At 58.7% G+C, this 18185-nt stretch overlaps 3 protein-coding genes across 4 annotated transcripts in view; 1 reads left to right on the forward strand and 2 right to left on the reverse strand.

The window, feature by feature from the left end:
- SMG5 (SMG5 nonsense mediated mRNA decay factor) overlaps positions 1-9529 on the reverse strand; it is a 31660-nt gene extending 22131 nt beyond the window's left edge. The window contains exons 1-4 of one of the 2 annotated variants that reach the window (XM_040618490.1): positions 9341-9527; positions 2363-2461; positions 1582-1705; positions 782-938 (exon numbers count right to left, since the gene is read on the reverse strand). In XM_040618490.1, coding sequence (XP_040474424.1) covers positions 782-938; positions 1582-1705; positions 2363-2461; positions 9341-9417 — 457 coding nt within the window. In that variant the 5' untranslated portion in view covers positions 9418-9527. Of the gene's footprint in view, positions 1-781; positions 939-1581; positions 1706-2362; positions 2462-9340 lie in introns of both variants that reach the window. The other variant, XM_040618491.1, reaches the window with a different exon arrangement.
- Positions 9530-10162: 633 nt separating this feature from the next.
- Positions 10163-13898, forward strand: TMEM79 (transmembrane protein 79). The gene is made up of 4 exons (XM_040618743.1): positions 10163-10754; positions 12030-12851; positions 13076-13289; positions 13564-13898. The coding sequence occupies exons 2-4, from the start codon at positions 12119-12121 to the stop codon at positions 13766-13768; spliced, it is 1152 nt and encodes a 383-aa protein (XP_040474677.1). The 5' UTR covers positions 10163-10754; positions 12030-12118; the 3' UTR covers positions 13769-13898.
- A 797-nt stretch (positions 13899-14695) lies between these two features.
- Positions 14696-18126, reverse strand: LOC121099584 (glycosylated lysosomal membrane protein). The gene is made up of 6 exons (XM_040618735.1): positions 17935-18126; positions 17115-17372; positions 16664-16846; positions 16283-16501; positions 15842-16119; positions 14696-15666 (listed from the first exon to the last, which is right to left on the reverse strand). The coding sequence occupies exons 1-6, from the start codon at positions 18001-18003 to the stop codon at positions 15498-15500; spliced, it is 1176 nt and encodes a 391-aa protein (XP_040474669.1). The 5' UTR covers positions 18004-18126; the 3' UTR covers positions 14696-15497.
- Positions 18127-18185: the final 59 nt, after the last annotated feature.

Consider the following 18185-nt stretch of genomic DNA (forward strand, 5'->3'; position numbering starts at 1 on the left):
CTGGACCCACATGAACAGAAACACGCGCCCTGGAGCCACGGAGCACAACCCAGGAGCGAATGGGAACAAACTATTACAAGGTAGATCGAGGATGTGAGTGCATACACAGCCCTGAGCTGTTTCAGGACTGTAAACACTCTTATTCTTCCTCCTCCCCTAACAGTTAAGATACCTCAAATTACCTTGCATCTGAGGGCATGCACAGAGGCGGTTACCCGAGACACCTATCATACCTCACTCTGTTCTGGGAGCTTCCTCACGTTCTCAGTCCAAGATTCAACAGCAGTTTCAAAGCTACACACAGTACAACTAGGAAGTACGTGAAGGGAGCGCTGACAGAAGGGGCACCAAGAGGAGGAACAGTATCTTCTGTCTAGTGAATAGGATGTCCTGACAGAAACGTGTTGATTTCCAGAACCTCTTCCCCCAATGGCCCGTTTGTCTGCTTTAAATAAGCTTTTTAAAACGTTCTGTACAGCCAGAAGTGCTCTTCAATTTTCCATAAAAATCTGCCACCATGAAACACTTGCTAAAGAATTTTCTAAACAGCGTTTTCTTCCTGTTAGAAACTCTTCTTTCTTCCCTAGTTCAGCATTAAAAACCCCACCAAAACAGTGTCGGAGAAAAGAGAGCAGGACAGACAGTCTGTTCTAAACAGATAACTGGCTAATGATAGGAAAAAAAAAAAGAAGATAATCCCTTGAATGCCGCAACAAAGATGGGGAAGCCACCTGTCTAGGATTCAGGCCTTGCCCACGAGTCCAAGAGCCGGAGCACTAACCTATGAGTGGGTCTGTCACGTGCGTCCAGTCAATGCAGCACTGCAGTTCCAGCTGATAGTGAGACTGAATGTAGAGAAGAAGGTGCTGGTAAAACCCTATGCCAGCCACCAAGTGAGTCCGGTACGCACACTCCAGGGTGCTACGGCTGTGAATGTGCTGAAGGGAAGAAAAATGAGAATACGTTAATGCAGCCTAGGTAACATTTTAGGCTGACCACCCAAGTTACACCAAGTATGAAGCAAGACAGCAGGTAGCTCAGCTGTAATCGGTTTTGCACAGTTCTGTATCTCCTCTGGCTCAACAATGTTGCACCTCGTGGTATTTACTAAGGGTCCTATATACTTGCTGCAACAACAAATAAATAAAATCAAGGTGTCTAGCGAGAGAACCTGAAACACATTCAGGCAACCAAATCACCAGGAGAGAGTTCACGGCATTCGGAAATAGAAGCGTGAGTGTTCTCCAGTGAGCAACTGGAGTAAAGACAATCAGCGCTGACAAAGCCTCTTAAGATCGTCGCTCTCTACGAAGATCTATGTCTTCTGAAAGCGGGGAGACAAAAATGAAGCAAATTATGTTGAAATATCCTCAGCAATGGCAGTGCTCTCAGCAATTATTAAAGCTTACCTGCCCACAGCTAGACAAAAAGCGTATGTCAGCTCCACGATTAAAATTCAGGAGTGCCTGGCTTCCTGCCACAGCTTCAGACCACAGCTTCTCCAAGGAAATGAAGCTTTTAACTTGGCCTTACCCACTGCACAGCCAGAGACTCTCTCCTGCCAAAGCCATAGATACCTGCCTTTTTATTTGTTTTAATGAGCTGGATAACTTCATAGTAAACTTTTCTCCAGAGCAGCTCTTCTGCTTTTCTTCCATAATCCACTGGATGCAAGAACATCAGCTTCACGCACAGCTCCCGCAGCCTGAGACAGCCAGCAGAGAATTCACATTTAGCTACAGCGGCTTTAAACACAGCTGCCACTACCGAAGCACGGAAGAGGAAAATCTGAATTCATTAGGATGGATGAGCTAGGCCATCTGGTGATGGTACAGCTTAGATCACTCCCACACAAGAGCATCTGGAAAAGCCACACACCTAACCTCGTTACCTTGCTCAGCTGGCCATCAGTAACTTCCTAAATTGCAGTAATGCCAAGAATTGTCTTGACAGCTTAAAAAATTGGTAAGAAAAATCATCCCTGCTAGGCACCCTCTGAACCTGATAAAAGTTTTCACACATGTAAGAAGTTTCTTCACCACACAGGTGGTTTGTTTGTTTGGGTTTTTTTAAAGATAATTACAAGGAAGGCACTGGCCAACATGAAGACAACGTATTTATATTACGACACCCAGGAAAGCCTTCAGTCCATGGCTGGAGGGTTAGGTGCTGTTCAATTACAGATCGGAAATCTAGCCTCAGCTTCAAAAACCTGGAGGGCTCCCCAGTCTACAGGTGCGCTACAAATCAAATGCACGGTGAACCTGCAGCTTCAAAACCTCCCTGTGTCGCTTCACGTGGATTTTCCCCAGCCAAACACATATAAAACCAAAAACCAAGGCGAGCGCTCTGCCCAACTTACTTGTTCCTCAAGCTGATGTTCTCCGGCTTGAACACTTCCTGATAGGCTGCCTTATTCCCAAGGATGAGATCCAAGCGGTGAACGGCCTCTACCACTGCCCTGCAAGGTAACACAGAAAGAAGTTTCAGAATAGCAGGCTATCTGGAATTATTTAATGAGATCTGGCGTGTCCACGCAGAACCATACTAGCCTAGTTAATTCCATTATTAGCAAGCCGCGTTATATCACCACACCATATTAATTGATTTCCTTTCTGCCCTCTTTTAAAAAGCTTATGGAAAGAAAAAAAAAGAGCAGGGTTACAGGCGCTGTAATGATTTGGCTGCAAATCAGCTGTTTAATCACCAGTTACCACTGCCTGTCTGGTCAAAAATGCCAATTATTTCTACAATAGTAGTCGCAAATGTCTTTGGACACGTTAGCAACTTTAAACCTCAGCAATTAAATCACGCTATACACACACTCAGATTAATTTAAACATCTTAAACTCTATGAATAAAAAATGGATTGATTTCTAACAATTACTGATTTGATAGGGTAAGAGTCAAACCTCCACCAATTTCTGTTTCCTTACCAACTTGTCTAGGAAAGAAGGCAACTCACGTCATTCTCATTTGCCAAAACTTCCTGATCTTCGTTACGGTGATTCATTGACTAAAGCCCTTAAAGATCCCTCAGTGATAGGTAACAGATATTGAGAACCAGCCTAAAATGTGAAAACTATTACGAGAATTTTCCTCCGAAAGCAGCTAGAAGACAGACCAAGCAACCTCCAAACCTCTGAGTCATGCAAAAAAATACTTCAGTGAATCACTGCCTGCCCAAGACTCTCCTCCTGGAGGAGGAACACCACACCGTGTGTAAAATCTCAAGCACTCGAAAGTTTGTAGCTGCAAAAAAAACCAGACTACAATTCCAGAAGGTTGCAGTGAAATAAAACCAGGGACTTACAGAAGCGTTAGCGCCGATGGCAAGCACCCTCATCAATATCTCACGGACAGTTTGATAGAGCAAAAATCGACCAGCCACGTTAAACCCTTCCTACCCAGAGAGGTCATCTCTAAATCTCTGTCTTTGTCAAGTCTGTGTTTGAGGTCAATAAACTGACTCCTGAAATTAACTTTTCCCAGCTGTTGACTCTAAGAAATACGTTCTCCAAGCCACCCCCAGCCATTAGCTACCAAAGGCCACAGGTACTTGTTCTCCCCCTCAACTTCACATCCATCTACCCGTCACTCCTCATTTGTTCTAACACCTTTACCGCTCCTGCTGCCGAGCCTGCTGCGCACGGAGAACTGTTTGAACAAGAAGCTGAAGACAACCGAGACGCACCGTAAATACAGAACGAGACAGGCCCGATCCGAACAAACTTCTGCAAAGCAGAACAGCTGGGTGCTGCTAGCAGCCTGCTCCCCCCTCCCCGAAATCTCCAACGCCTGCAGAATGCAAACTCCCTCATCACACTCGCAGCACAACGCAGCGACTGAACCTTTTTTTGGCGCACATGCACGAATGGTTGCTGGATTAAATATGGGGCACTTGCAAGGGAGAGCATGCAAAGCCATACGCTAAGGAGGGAGGCTGAAATCGCCACCACTTCCTTGAAAACTACAGATATTACTGTAAAGCAACTCACTGTTTCATATACCAGCCCCTTACCAGCAAGGCAAATCTCCTTTCACAAACCCACCACACTAAAAGGAATCCCCCCCAAAAAACACACAAACAAAAAAACAAAACAAAACAAAACAAAACCAAAAAAAAAAAACCAAACCAACAACCAGAACATTCAAGAGCTCAAAGAGAAAATGTCCCATCTCATTCTAGGGCACGTGAAGACTTTCATGCCAGGATAACTGGAACTCTCATCTGCGTTCAGTATATCACAGAACATCACAGAAAAAGAGAAGCATAGGGAACAGGACTGTCTTACACAATGGCTCAGGGGACCAAAACACCAGAGTTGAACCAGCTTCTTCCTAAACAATCAGAAGAAAACCAACAACAGAGTGAGAATCACGTATGAAAGTCAGCTACTAACCTTGCTATCTTCAGCCACTTCCGCTCACTAGCATCTTTCTCACACAGCCTGACGGTCCTCTGCAAGCTCTAACACCCTAATGTCCTCAACAACAAGGAAGGCAAGCAAGTAAAATGCTTTTTTGGTTTACAGGTAAAAGGCAGTAAGCATGAAGCATTCATCCATGCTCACAGCATATTGGCAGTAGGGGGAATTTAAAAAAAAAAAAAACAACCACCAAATACACACACTCCCATTTCGGTTCCCCAAAATAGATCGCCGCAAAAGCAGCAGGTAATAAACGTATCCTTGCTGCAACCTGCAATTAAAGTCCTGTCACTCAAATGACCCCCAAAGACCCTCTGCAGCCAGTGCTGCAGCAGGAAACAACCAGCGCGCCTCACAGGGAACCGATTTGTTTCCTATGCAGAAGGGTGACCAGAAGAAAGGGGAACTGCTGAATCATTTGATTCCCAGAGTGCAGCACAGGAAAACTATGATCTTCTAATTCCCAGAATAGGCAGCCTCTACGTCTTCGAAACAGCTGTACAAACGCGTTCGCCGCACACTGCATCGGCAGCTGCTGCCTGATACCAGCTCCCATGTCACCGACACCGCAAGGTGGGAAATGACTGCACGGTGGCTACAAGCAGTCAACACCAGCATCAAGGACAGGGTCAGCCCTTAGCGAGCGATGTCACATGTGGAGGTGTGAACCCACCTATCCAAATCCTCATGTGCCAGTTAACTGCCCGCAAAGACTCAACACTGACTCCTTCTTCTGCCACTTACTCAATTCAGATTCCTTGGGGGCACATGGTCCAGGTTCTCTCACTGCTCAGTAACTTACCCGCCAAACAAGCCTCTGTTTTTCTAACCTCTCACAAAAAGGGTCACAAAACCTCATCGAAGAATCCTCCCGAGTTCAGCAGTGACAGACAGACATCTTGATACTGTGCAGCACGATACCCGTGAAAGGAGAGGAATTACTCAACAGGCAGCTGCCAGAAGCCCCTTCCCAAACTGCACGCAGACAGACAACTCTTTGGCTGCCAACAGTATCAATGGGTAAGAAATGTGATCGATCAGTTCAGGAAAGCCTCCTCACATGCACCGGGACTCAAATGCCGGCCAAATGTGAAGTAATTTCCTTCCAGGGACTATCGGAGGAGGGATATCAGAGGGGATTTCACCTTCCCCTCGAGCAGAGGGCGGGAGGCATCCCGGGGCACGCCTCTCATACAACCTCCTTTCCTACAATGGTCAGGGATGGGCACATGAAGACACCGGTTGCTACTGCTACTTTTTATGGATTCAGAAAGAAACACAGTTGGTGACTTGCAGGCAGCAAGGTTTATCTTTTAGGATGCAGGTCCCTGAGCTGTAAGGCAGAAGGCAGACCCCACGCTAAAACGTCATCTTATTCGCACGAGCTCCACGCTGGAAGAGGCAGAGGCAGGAGGAAAAGAAGAATCTGTGACAGCCAGTGATGACCTGCAAGGATCCTGTGTCCGCAGCGGTGAGGAAAGGGGACACGGTGAGGACAAAACACACAGGAGCCAGCCTCACTTCAAAAGCATTAGGAAACGTCAACACAGGCACTATACACCATGCACTGACTAAAACGCTATTTAGCATTCGTGCCTTGGGTGGCTTCAAACCATGGGCTGAATTTTACTCAGCAGTTCAAAGGCCAGATTTTGTCCCAATACCCATTTTTACACCTGCTGGGTTTAAACGTTGCTTTCAGACAGCACATCAGAACCACAGAGGAGGCAAATCAGATGCCAGTCTATTAAAAGAAGCAAGTACAGCCCATCATGCCAAGCAGGGTGGACAGGGTCCAACGCGAAGTCCTCTTCAGCCACACAGACACCTCTATCACTTTCCTTCCGTGCCATTAACATTCTGGGATGGGGTAAGACGGCAGGGAGAATTGTTTGTCCTCTATTTTTTTTTATTATTTACTTAATACATCACTAAGAGCCACAGCCTCTCAAGAGTGAGACATTTCTCAGGGAACCGCAGCCATTCATTTGTATCCTGGCATGTGTCAGTACACAAATACTACTGCCCAGAACAAGGCTGGCAGACAAGAATAGTAACGCAAAGCCAACGAGCTAATGGTTACCCAGAATCCCGAAAAGAAATCTGCAAAATAAATCTGGTCACCCTACGCTAAAACATAGATGGTAAACCAGCACCACCCAGGATAATGCAGCTGCCACGTTTCGAGGTGAAACTCGGGGATTACTGACCCAGGAAGACTGGAATGGAAAAGAGCAAAGACCATCCTACAAAGAGCGATGGGCAACCTTATCTCCAAGAGGCCACTCCAACAGCCAGCGTACTTGCCAAGGTCCGTGGAGACCTAGGCTCAACTCCCACTGCTCTCCCGAGCAGACACAAAGCTGATCCCACGCGAGCACAGTTTCTAGCTGGCACTGTGACATTCAAACATCTGCGATTCAAAGGCACTGTTTAATCCAGTGGCCAAAAGTTTCCAGAGACAAGTCAGCCATCACACCAAGTACAACGTGCTTCTTAAGAGGACAGGGAGTTACTGCTTCATCTAACTGAACTTCGGGCTGAAATAGAGAAGAATTGACAAGAGACAAGTTAAGGTAGAAAGCTTGCTAAGAGAGCTCTCAGCTACGTAGCACAAAAATTTGTGGCCACTGCAGATATTATAAATCCTGCTCTAAAACCACAATACTTACTTCCAGCTGAAAGAAAAGGCATCTCTACAGGCACATGGTTTTCTTTTTTTCTGTTGTAAAAATGCTATAAAGCAACCACACACCTCGTTCTGCCATAAAAATCTAAACAGAAAACAACCACTTCCTTGCCTTGATGACCAGTCCCACGTTTGGTCAAGAGATGTTCGCTTGTGAGCTCCAGCGGCATAGCAAGGTACCGCTTGCCAGGTGAGCTATGCAGCACAGACATTCCTGGTCCACTGTGACCACAAAGTAAAACACATCTTAAATCACGATGGAGGCGGTTTACACAAAACACATTCCATTTTGCAAGCAGGAGCACATACTTGCTCTCCAATCCTGCCCACCACACCTCAGGTGGCAGCGGGCAAGGTGTTACGCCGCGCTAGCTCAACTGCTAGCAGATGTGGGAAGCCACCCCTAAAATCAAACGGGGTATCTCAGCGTGACAGCAGATACAGAGCTCCACAGCCCCAGAGGCGCTTCCAGCATGACAACGCAGCCCACACCTCCAGTCATCCAAGCCATTGTGTTTTACCACTGACTTCGCAATAAGAAAAAGAAAGGCACCTAATATAACTTCAAAGTGCAGGGAACGTGCTCGTATGAAGCGCATCATGGAAGGAAACAAATTCTAGTAACTACCACTCAAACCTGCTATTAGTGCTTTGGACTTTTGGGCAAGGATCTGGCCAGGTTTCTCAGAGGGAGGCATGCCTTGTCCTGTTTTAGAGGAGGGCAGTGAGGTTTTCCACGAAATGAAAGGACATGCCCAATGTCACCAAGATGAAAAGAAAACGGACCCTGACATCAAACCCATCTCTTGCCCTCATCATTCTGCTCATCTCCGAAACCACGCTGTCGCTGCTGAACCTCCGCTACGAATCTGCTTTACTGATGGAGAAACTGAGACAGAAGGGGACAATTTCTGGGCCACACTCACAGAACAAGTCATCAGCAGAGCAGAGGCCAGGCACCTCAGTGCTGACAGCGTGGCACCTCAACCCTGCTGGGGCGAGCTGACCAAGGCCACCATCATTTCCTGACTCTCGCCTTCTGACGCCGTTTCCAACGCACAGTGCAGAGATGTCAGCGCGAGCGGAGTCCCAGCAACCGTTTTATTGGGAAGATCTGCAGCTAGAGCAGTCTTGCCCTCCACACAGCAGGACAGTGTCCTGGCACAGGCTCCTGCTCATCACACCCTGTTCTCCAGCACCTTCCACGCAATCCCTGTCTACTGCCGATGCCAGGGACCACGTCTCCAGCCCAACCTCTCCCCGGATGCCCTCCACATCTTGCCCTTATCCCACTTTTCCCGTACCTCCTTCCCCCTCAGCCGCGACCTCCCTGAAACCTGCATAACCCCATCCTCCAGCTCCCACATCTCCCTGGGTGCCCCACGCCCCCCTGATCCCCTTCTCACCCTCCCACCTGCCTTCTTCCCCCCATCTCCCCACCGTTCTCCCACCTTGCCTGGACACACACACACACACACACCAGCTCCTTCCCCCAGCGCCCTTTGTCTTCACTCATCCCCCCTGGATCGCCCATATCACTTTTTCACCAGTGCCGCCCCCCACCCCGTGTACTGCCCGTCTCCCCCGGATCCCACACAACCCCCTTCCTGCTGCTCCCTTCCCCACAGGCCCCCCTATGGCCCCCCCTTAGCGCTGCCCACTCCCCCTGGATTCCCCCCGATCTCCCTCACCTGTATTCCACCATCCCCTTCCCCTGCTTCTCCCCATCTTCCCTAAAGCCTGTGCTCTCCTTCCCCCACCTTTCCCGAATACCTCTGCCCCAGCTCTCCCCTGGATCGCCCCTTCCCCTCCCCCGTTCATCCCCGGCCCTCCCCCGATTCCGCCACCTCCTTCCCCAGCCCCCCATGACCCCCCCTGAGCACCCCCCCTCAGTCCCCTTCACCTCGGTCCTCCCCGCTGCCTCCCTCCTCCCCCCCACCCCAATCCCCTTCGCCCTTGTCCCCCTCTGGATCCTCCCCATCCCCTTTCCCCCCTCCCTGTCCCCCGGGTCCCCCTCCCCATCCCTGCCCCCCTCCCCCGATCGCCCCCAGCCCCCTTCACGCTCCGACCTCCACTGGAACCCGCCCCATCGCCTTCCTTCCCCCCGGTCCCTTCAGACCCCCCAAGCCTCCCCTCACCTCCGTCTCTCAGCCCCCCGAGCCCCCCCCGGGCCATCCCCCTGCCCCGGCCTTCCCCTCCCCCGATGCCCCCCGCTCCTCACCGGTACAGCCGCTTGGTGTGCAGCACCTTGGCCTCCGGCTCGCCGCTCTCGCCGGTGGCCCCACCGCCCTGGCTCATGGCGCCCGGAGAGGGCAAGGCCCGGCCCGGCCGGGCACGGCCCACCGCCCCCTCAGCACCGGCCGCGCCGCCGCCGCCGCCGCCCCCGGCCCCGCTCGGCCGCCATGGCTGCGCGGCTGCCCCCTGCCCCGAGCAGCTCTCGCGAGACTTGCCGCGAGAGCGGAGGGCGGCGGGCAAACATGGCGGCGGCGGGGCCGGCCTCACCTCGCGGGAGTTGCCCTTCTCGCCTCACCCGTACCTAGTGCTGGCAACATGGCGGCTGCGCGGCGTCATCTCGCGAGATTGCGCACGCGCCCCAACGCGCGCACGCGGTCGCCCCCCCCCCCCCCTCCCCCGCGCCAGTACTTAGTGCTGGCAAAGATGGCGGCCGCGGCGGCTTCAGTCAAGGCGTTTTCATGGGCGCCGGGAGGTGGGACCGGGCCTGAGGCGGCTGCCGGTTCCCACCGGGGGCCTGGTGGGCCTTCCCCGCCTCAGAGCACCCCCGGCTGCTCAAAGAGCGGCCCCTCCATCATGGGGGTCCGTGAGGAGGGGTCCCGCCCCTGGGAATCGCTTCGTGCCGCCGTGTAGCGCCATAGGCTGGTGCTGCTGGAAGCGGGGGGCGCTCCCCGGGGTCCCCCCCCGGTGCTCCCCCTCCTCAGCGCGGCCGCGGCCCTGACAGGAGCAGCGCCAGGCCGGCCCTGTCTGCCAGGGCAGGCAGGGGGGGCTTCTCCTGGCCCCCCCCGCCCCGGGTCCTGCCGCCGGCCTCCCGGGCAGGGACCCCCTGTTGGGGGGGGGGGGCTGCCCCGTGCCTGCCCCGGCCTGGCGGCTGTGCTGTGCCACGCAGGGACCCGCTGGGGACACGTCCCCCAGCACGCGGGGCTCAGATGGCCCCCCTGGGGACATGTCCCTTAACACAGGGGGGGCTCGCAGGGACCCCCAGGGGACCCGTCCCCAGCTCAGGGTGGGCTCGCAGGGACCCCCAGGGGACCTGTCCCCGGACATGGAGGGACCCATCGCCCAGCTCAGGGTGGGCTTACAGGGACCCCCTGGGGACCCATCCCCAGCACAGGGTGGGCTCGCAGGGCCCCCCTGGGGATCCATCCCCAGCTCAGGGTGGGCTCACCAGGTCCCCCAGCTCCGGGTGGGCTCGCAGGGCCCCCCCGGGGACCGTCCCCACGCGGGTGTGGGTGCCGCGGGCTCTGTGTGGGGCGAGGCGGCCGCGCCTGCCCGTTCCGCCCAGCCCCACCTCGCCCGGTTGAGCAGGTTTGAAGTCCACAGGGCCCGGCGGTGGCCGCGTCCCAAGGCCCCAGCCCGGCTCCCGCCGCCCCCCGGCCCCATGGCCCCCCGCCTCTCTCCAGGTGAGTCTGGCAGCCCGGGGAGCCCGGTGCCACCTTCCCTCCGTGTCCCACGGGGTGACGAGCCGGGGGGGCCGGGAGCGGGGAGGGGGAGGCCTGCGAGACGCTGCTTTAGCCATGTTCCCTCGCGTGGGCCGTGGATGGGGCCCCGTTCGGCACCGTGCCTCAGTTTCCCCACACCCGCAGCCAGGCCGGGGCTCTTTCTGGGGGTGCATGTGCCCAGCAGGAGCCGTTTCTCCTTGCAGGAGGCTCCCACGGAGCCAGCAACGCCTGGGGATGGGGAGCCCCTGCTAAGGGGGAAACCACGAGAGCTCTCCGGGATCTCCTGCTCCCCCACGGCGGGTAGCGCTCGGCAGCCCCCTGTGCCCACCCCGAATCCACCCCAACCACAACAGGCAGCAGATCTGGCTCAGCGCGGCTCAGCTCGGCTCTAACCGTGGCTCCTCGATGCGGCAGGGCTGGCCCCCCCAGTACCAGGGCTGGCGCCGCGGACGGAGCCGGCAGCAACCCCCGCCCTGGTGCCCAGCCAGACCCCCTGGGACGTTGGGCCAGATGGGGCAGGAATTCCCAAGCTGCACTGGTTTTGCAGCCAGATCCACGCACCCGGGGCTCGCCAGGTGCCCAGCTCTGGGCGATGGTGCCCACATGTGTGGTACCGCGTGCCCCCAGCCCGATGGTGCCCACACGCGTGGTACCGTGTGCCCTGAGCCAGATGGTGCTGACACACATGGTATCATGTTCCCTGAGGCCGATGGTGCCCACACACACGGTACCGCGTGCCCCGAGCCGGATGGTGCTGACACATGGTACCACGTTCCCTGAGCCTGACGGTGCCCACGCGCATGGTACTGTGTGCCCCAAGCTCGATGGTGCCCACACGCGTGGCACTGAGTGCCCTAAGCCAGATGGTGCCAACACGCGTGGTACCACGTTCCCCGAGCCTGGCAGTGCCCATGCGTGCAGTACCGCGTCCCCCGAGTCTGATGGTGCCCATGTGCACGGTACGACATGCCCCGAGCCTGACGGTGCCAACACACGTGGTACCACGTGCCCCAAGCCTGACGGTGCCCGAACGCACGGTACCGCATGCCCTGAGCCCACTGCCGGTGTGGGGGCTCGGGGATGCTGGGCTCTGCTTCCCCCTGCTATTAGGGGGCAGGGGGGCGGTGGGGGGGGGCTCTGGGGTGGCAGCTGCCAGTTAGTACCCCATGTTGTCACCGGGGCCGTGCGTGTGACCCGACCTCTCATTTCTGCTGTTTTTTCTGTCTCTCGGCGCAGGGTGAAAGCAGGAGGGGCAGTGACCTCGTCCCCTCTCGACACCCCGAAACGCAGAAGAGCGTCTTGCCTGCACCGAACCGGCTTCTCCCATGGCTGCTGCTGACCCCGTCCTGCCCCCTGAGGAGGTGGCTTTGCTGGAGCTGGGGAAGGGGGCCCTGGCCACCCCCCCGGACAAGGTGCCACCAGCCCCAGATGAGCACCTGGGGGACCCTGACAGCACCCTGCCATGGGACCGGTGCCAGCATGGTGCCCACTGCCAGCCAGAGCCTGCCGAGACCAAGAGGCGTTCAAGCCCCGAAGGGGGCCGTGAAGCCCCCGGGGAGGCTGCTGTCACCTGCCCCCCAGCCGAGGCCGAAGCCGAGGAAGCCCCCGGGCCACCCATGATGGCAGCCCATGTCTTTGTGCCCATCGACCCCCAGTGCATCGAGCGGACCCCCGGCAAACAGAAGAAACAAGCCACCCCGCGGCCCCAGCAGGAGGGCAAGGGGGGCTACGTGCCCCACAGCGACAGACCCGACATCCTCCGCCAGAAGCAGGTCTTCCTCCCCACGGGCCCCTCGCGCTACAGGGACCCGCTGGGCTTTGAGGGGCGGGTGGCCAAGGCACCGACCCAGGAGCCACCGTGCCCGTGCGTCAGGGACTGCAGGGCCGGCAACTTCAAGGCTGTGGCTTCAGTGGCGGCGGCCTTGCTCCTCTGCCCCTGCCTTGTCTACGGAGCCTACGTCTTCCTGCCTTTCGATGCCCCGCTGATGCCCACCGTCAGCGCCCGCCTGGTCTACACGCTGCGCTGCGCCGCCTTCGCCACGTTCCCCATCGTCCTGGGTGAGCTGCGGGGTCCCGAGCCCTTCGCCCCCCATGCACGGGGCAGCGTTACCCCCGGGGGAGCCAGGAGCAGAGCGGGGTTGAGCTCTTTGCAGCTCCTTTGCTCCCAAACGGAGCAGGAGGGGTTTCCTACACTGGTCCCCTGCCCCGTTGTATCTCCCTGGTCCCCCCCCAGCCCTCCGCCCCCTGGCCGCCCGCTCAGCCCCTCTCTCTCCCCCCCCCAGGGATGATCATCAGCGGCATCTCCCGCCTCTGCTCATCCGCGCTGGAGCCCTTCGGGGAGCTGCAGCGGGAGGTGGAGATCCACCGCACCTACGTCTCCCAGTCCATCCACCTCTTCATCCTCTACTTCTTCAACATGGCAGTGCTGGCCACCTACCTCCCGCAGGAGGCCCTCAAGCTCATCCCGCTGCTCACCGGGCTTTTCGCCATCTCCCGGTAAGCAGCTCCGTTACCCCACCCGGATGCTTGGGGTGCAAACGGAGCCTGGCGGTGCTGGCAAACCCCGTGCCCGGCTGCAAACTCCCGCTCCGGCAGTGCCTCCCCTGGCTGACAACAGCCAGGAAAAGCGGCACAGGGGAAGGGCTGCTCCATCCCTCATCCCGCTTCCCGCGCTGGCCTTGCCTGGCAGTGCCTCGCCGGGGCCAGCCCGCCGGAGCGAAGCTGGGTGCCAGCCCCGATCGCTCAGCCCGCGCCTCTCCGCTCTCTGCAGGCTGATTTACTGGCTGTCGTACGCCATCGGGCGCTCCTTCCGCGCTTTCGGCTTCAGCATGACCTTCCTGCCCCTCCTGGCCATGCTGCTCTGGAACCTCTACAGCATGTTCATCCTGGAGCCCGAAAACCTCCTGGCTGTGGCCACGCCGCAGCCCGAGAGCCGCTCCAAGGACGGTGGAGCCAAGCTCCGGTACTGGGGGTGAGAGGGGCTCCGGGGAGATGTGGGTGCGGGGGTGCCAAGCCAGCAGAGCCCTCTTCCATGGGGATGGGTTGGTGGGATGTGCCAACCTCCTGCCGGAGCCGGCTTTGCCCAATAAAACCCTTCACCACGTGGTTCCGTGGCTGGTTTGGTGGGGAGGGCGGGTTAAATTCCCAGCGGAATCGCCGCTGCCAGGACTCAGAGCTTCACCCACGGGATGCCGTCGCCCAGTCCCCAAACGTCATTTCCGAAAAGGGGAAAAAACAGACCTTTCCCCAAACCATCCATCTCCCAGCGCCGCAACAGCACCCACCCTGCACCCTGCTCCTGCGGGGCGTGTGGCCAGTCCCACCCAGCTCGTCCTTCCTCCTCCTCTTCCTCCTGGGAGAGGTTTAGCACCTGCTTCCTGAACCAGTTGGCCGGGTCGGAGGGAGGGAGCCCTGCCAGGAGGAACTGGGATGGCTGAGATGGCACCAGGCTTGCTGCCACCAGGGCTGGGGAGGGCTGGTCCCCCCCAGGAGGGGCACCCAGCCAGCACCCCAGCGCTCTGCAGGCACCAAGGGACCCCTGGCAGCGCACCCCCGCGCCAGTCTGCCTGTCACGGTTCTTGGGCATAACCCAAAACGCGTTAAAAATCCACCGAATAAAGGGAACACCTTTCCATCCCCACATCGGCCGAGAGTTTGGCTCCTCCCGCCTCCCATCCTTGCGTCCCACGGAGGCAGCTCCCCTGCTGCAGCCCAGCCGGGTCAGAGAAGGGAACACGGTCCGACTCTTCCAAACACGCTTCTCGGGATGGAGACGGCCCGCGGCTCAGGGAAAACCAGCCCGGAGCACCACACGCTGCTGCGGGGACCCTCCCTCCTCTCCGAGGCCGGTTTTGTCCCGAGAAGGAACTGCCCTCCCAGAGCGCAGCGTTTCCACAGGGAACTTCTGGAAATCCGCTTTATTTGGTTGAAGCCAAAGTCAGCGATGGAGAACGTGAAATCCCGGCGCAGCCCCAACTGATGTGGGACCTTCCGCCAGCACCCAGCAGCCGCAGACCGCGCTGGCCTCGTGGCTTCAAGCAGCTGGAGAGCACCTCCGAGCCGGCCACCGGCTGCGGTTAACCACCAGCGAGGCCAGCTCAGCACCTTCTGGGCTGACAGGATTTATCCCAGCTCAAGCAGCTGCGGCAAAGCGGCACCGGGTTTCCCTTTTGTACCAGCAGCCGGTGCCCGGTGGGGATCGAGGGGTCTGTGAGCCCCAGCTGGGGCGAGCGGGCAGTTCTGGGATGCCCCCTGCACAGCAAAATGAAGGCACCCTGTGCACTGGCAGGGGCAGTACCAGTCCCCAGCCCTCTCCTCCAGGTTGGAGCCCCCCAGGCAGCCCGGGAACAGCACGGGACACGGCCCAGCCAGGCCCAGCTGCTGCGTGGCCGCAGACACGACAGTGGTTTTATCCCTTGGGAGAAGGGGGATTTTTCCGCGGCTCAGAGCAACCCTGAGCAGCCATCCCTGGTCACTTTGCTGGATGGATCAGGAAAAAGCAGAGGAAGAAGTGTAAGCGGGTGCAGGATCTGGGCAGGAGGAGGGAACAGGACAGGGGGATACGTGATGTGGGAGCTGCTGCAAACGGTGCCCCGGTCCCCTCCGAGCCTGGACCGCCGGGAGGGCAGAGAGGAGGCTGCAGCGGCCGCGGTCGTTTCCTGGTGCCAAGAAGGATCCTGAACGTCTCTCCAGAGACCGTCCCGCTCAGTTGATGGGTTCGTACTCGGAGTAGCGTTTCCTCTGGGCAAAGAAAACCACACAGCTGCCCACCAGGAGCATCACCATGGGGGTGCCCAGCGCCACGGCCATGATGGAGATGACGAGTGGGGAGAAGGTGTCCTTGGGGGGCTGCCCGAAGCCCAGCAGCACCGACCTGCCAGAGGGGATGAGACAAATCAGCCACAGAGACGGGGATCAGCTGCGTCCCAGGGGTGGGATATCCGGGGCTTTTGACCCCCTATAGGATCAGATCGATTATTTCACAGCAGGATCCCACACGGGGTTGGAGAGGGTTTCCCAGAGCCAGGGGAGGCGAAACTCCTTCTCACCAGCTCAGGTAGCGTTTCTCCTGGTAAACCTGCCCATCCTCTCCCCCAAAAGAAATGTTGATGGCGCTGATGGTGTAGGTGCTGCCCACACCCTCCCCGAAGTAGGCGCGGACAAGGCTGGACACGGGCAGGCTCCAGTTGGCCGCCTGCAGGCTGTGGGACCGGCACTGGATGTTGTCCTCACGCCGCGGGGTCTGGGAGCCGTAGGCGGTCGCCTTCCACTGCAGGAAGCTGAGCGGGGAGCTGTCATTTTGGGATTCGGCGACCAGGGAGAGCATCTGGTGGAGAGAGAGCAACGGGTGAAGCGAGGGCAGGACGGGGGGAGCCTTTGCGGCAGGTCAAGCCACAGCGGGGAGGCAGGTTGCCCAGCCCGCTGGCCCCAGATCCCCCTCCCCCTGCAGCAGGGGATGTCCCCAAGCCCAGCCGTCACCCCACACTCGCCTCGAAGATGGTGGGAGTGTACTCATCGTCGATGGAACGCGCCGAGCGCAGCTTCTGCGCCACCCCTGGCTCTTCCACCATGGCCACCTCCAGCGCGAAGCGGGAGCTGTTGCCCCGTGGAGCCACCCCGGCCAGGACAAACTCCACTTTGGAGCTGTTCGCCGTGTGCAGGAGGCTGGGCAGGGGCCCGTCACGGCCACCCACCTCGTAGGCTGTCACCTGCAGGGGACACAGCCCAGAGGGACAGCGCCATCACCGGCTGGGACACCAAGGAGCTGCGTGCCCTCTCCAGAAGGTTCTTTGGAGGCGATGCGGTACCGTGTGCTCCCTACAGTGTCCCAGTGTGGCACGTACGGCCCACCTCTGCCCCCCTGGACTTACCCGAAAGGCCAGGCTGCCGTTGGAGAAGCTGCCACCCGGGTCGGTGGCCGGGACGCCCTTGAACTCGGCCGTCAGGGCCGTGTGGTTCAAGGTGCCGTTGACGCTGTCCCAGGAAAAGTCCGACAGGTCGTAGGTGGGGTAGAAGAGCTCTTCCAGCATTTTGGTCTGGCTGTACTCAAACACCTAGGGACAGGGAAGGGGAGAGGGGCTGGGAGCCACCGGCAGGTGCTGGGGACACCACCGCACCACACGGTGAACCAGGGGCTGCCACCGGGGAGAGGAGGGACTCCAAAAAGGAGCTGCCTTGGCCAACTCAAGGCACCAACCCAAGCCAGAGCCAACCAGGGGAGGAGGCACAAGGGGCCGTTTCGCTGCAGCTGGGAACGCTGCCGGCCGACAGCGCGGCCCCCCCGCCCCCCCCCCGCCATGGGGCAGCTCTCCCCAGCGGTACCTTGGTGAAGACAACGGCGGCGGAGTAGACCACGCTGCTGGGGGGCTCGATCCAGACGGCGCCGGTGGGATCGGGAGAGAGCAGCCGGGTCCAGTTGAGGCGCAGGGCGCTGCTCCCGCTCGCCGTAGCCACCAGCAGCGCGGCGGGGGCCCCGATGCTGCTCCAGACGTAGTGCAGGGTGTCCCCCCGCCCCACCGCCCGCACGTGGAGCAGGTTGACGGAGGAGCCGTTCCAGCCGGGGTTGTACTGCATCGACACCTGCGGAGCAACGAGGGGGCTCAGGGGGCTCGGTCCTACCCAGCGCTGGGTGAGGCCGAAGGCGCGGTGGTCGGTGCGGCCCGGGGGGCTCTGGGGGCCCCACCGTGGCCCAAGTGGTGCTCAGCCAGCGTCGCACGGCCGATGGGTTCAGAACAGCTTTCGGCACGGGCTGGCAGCGCAAGACCCCCGCCGTGCCCCCCCAGGGCAGCCCCTCCAGCCCCCCGGTGGGATTTGCCCGGTGCAGCGCCGGTGGGCGCCGCTCTGCTCCCCACACCCGGTGTGTCTGGGCTACGGGACCGGCACCGCCGGGGCCACAGGGCTCCAGCCCCCCGCTCCGAGCAGGATCAGACCCCCAGAACTTCCCCTGGGTGCCTGGCGCGGCCCCACAGGCTGGAGAATGAGGCGGCCGCCCCCTCCCCCCCGGCGCCGGTCCGAGCCCCGATGCCGCCCCCGCCCCCCGGTCCGTCCCCCGAGCCCCGGTGCCGCCGCCGCCCCCATCCCTCAGGCCCCGATCCAAGCCCCGCTGCCGCCCCCGCCCCCCCCCCCCCCCCCCCGGACTCACCCGCCGCCCGGCCCCGGCCCCCACCCCAACCAGCAGCAGCAGCAGCTGCAGCCGCGCGCCCGCCGCCATCTTGGAGCCCACCCGCTCACATGACCGCGCACGTGACACACCCCCTTAAAGGCGCCGCGCACCGTTTTCTTAAAGGAGCCGCCCCGGCCCTCAAGACGGATTTTAAAGGGCCGCATTCACCTGCCCATCGCCGCTTGGCAGCCCCAGCGGGGGCGGCTCCTCCCTCGCTCCCCCTCCCCCAT

Source organism: Falco naumanni, chromosome 20, assembly GCF_017639655.2.
Source record: "Falco naumanni isolate bFalNau1 chromosome 20, bFalNau1.pat, whole genome shotgun sequence".
NCBI lineage: Eukaryota > Metazoa > Chordata > Aves > Falconiformes > Falconidae > Falco > Falco naumanni.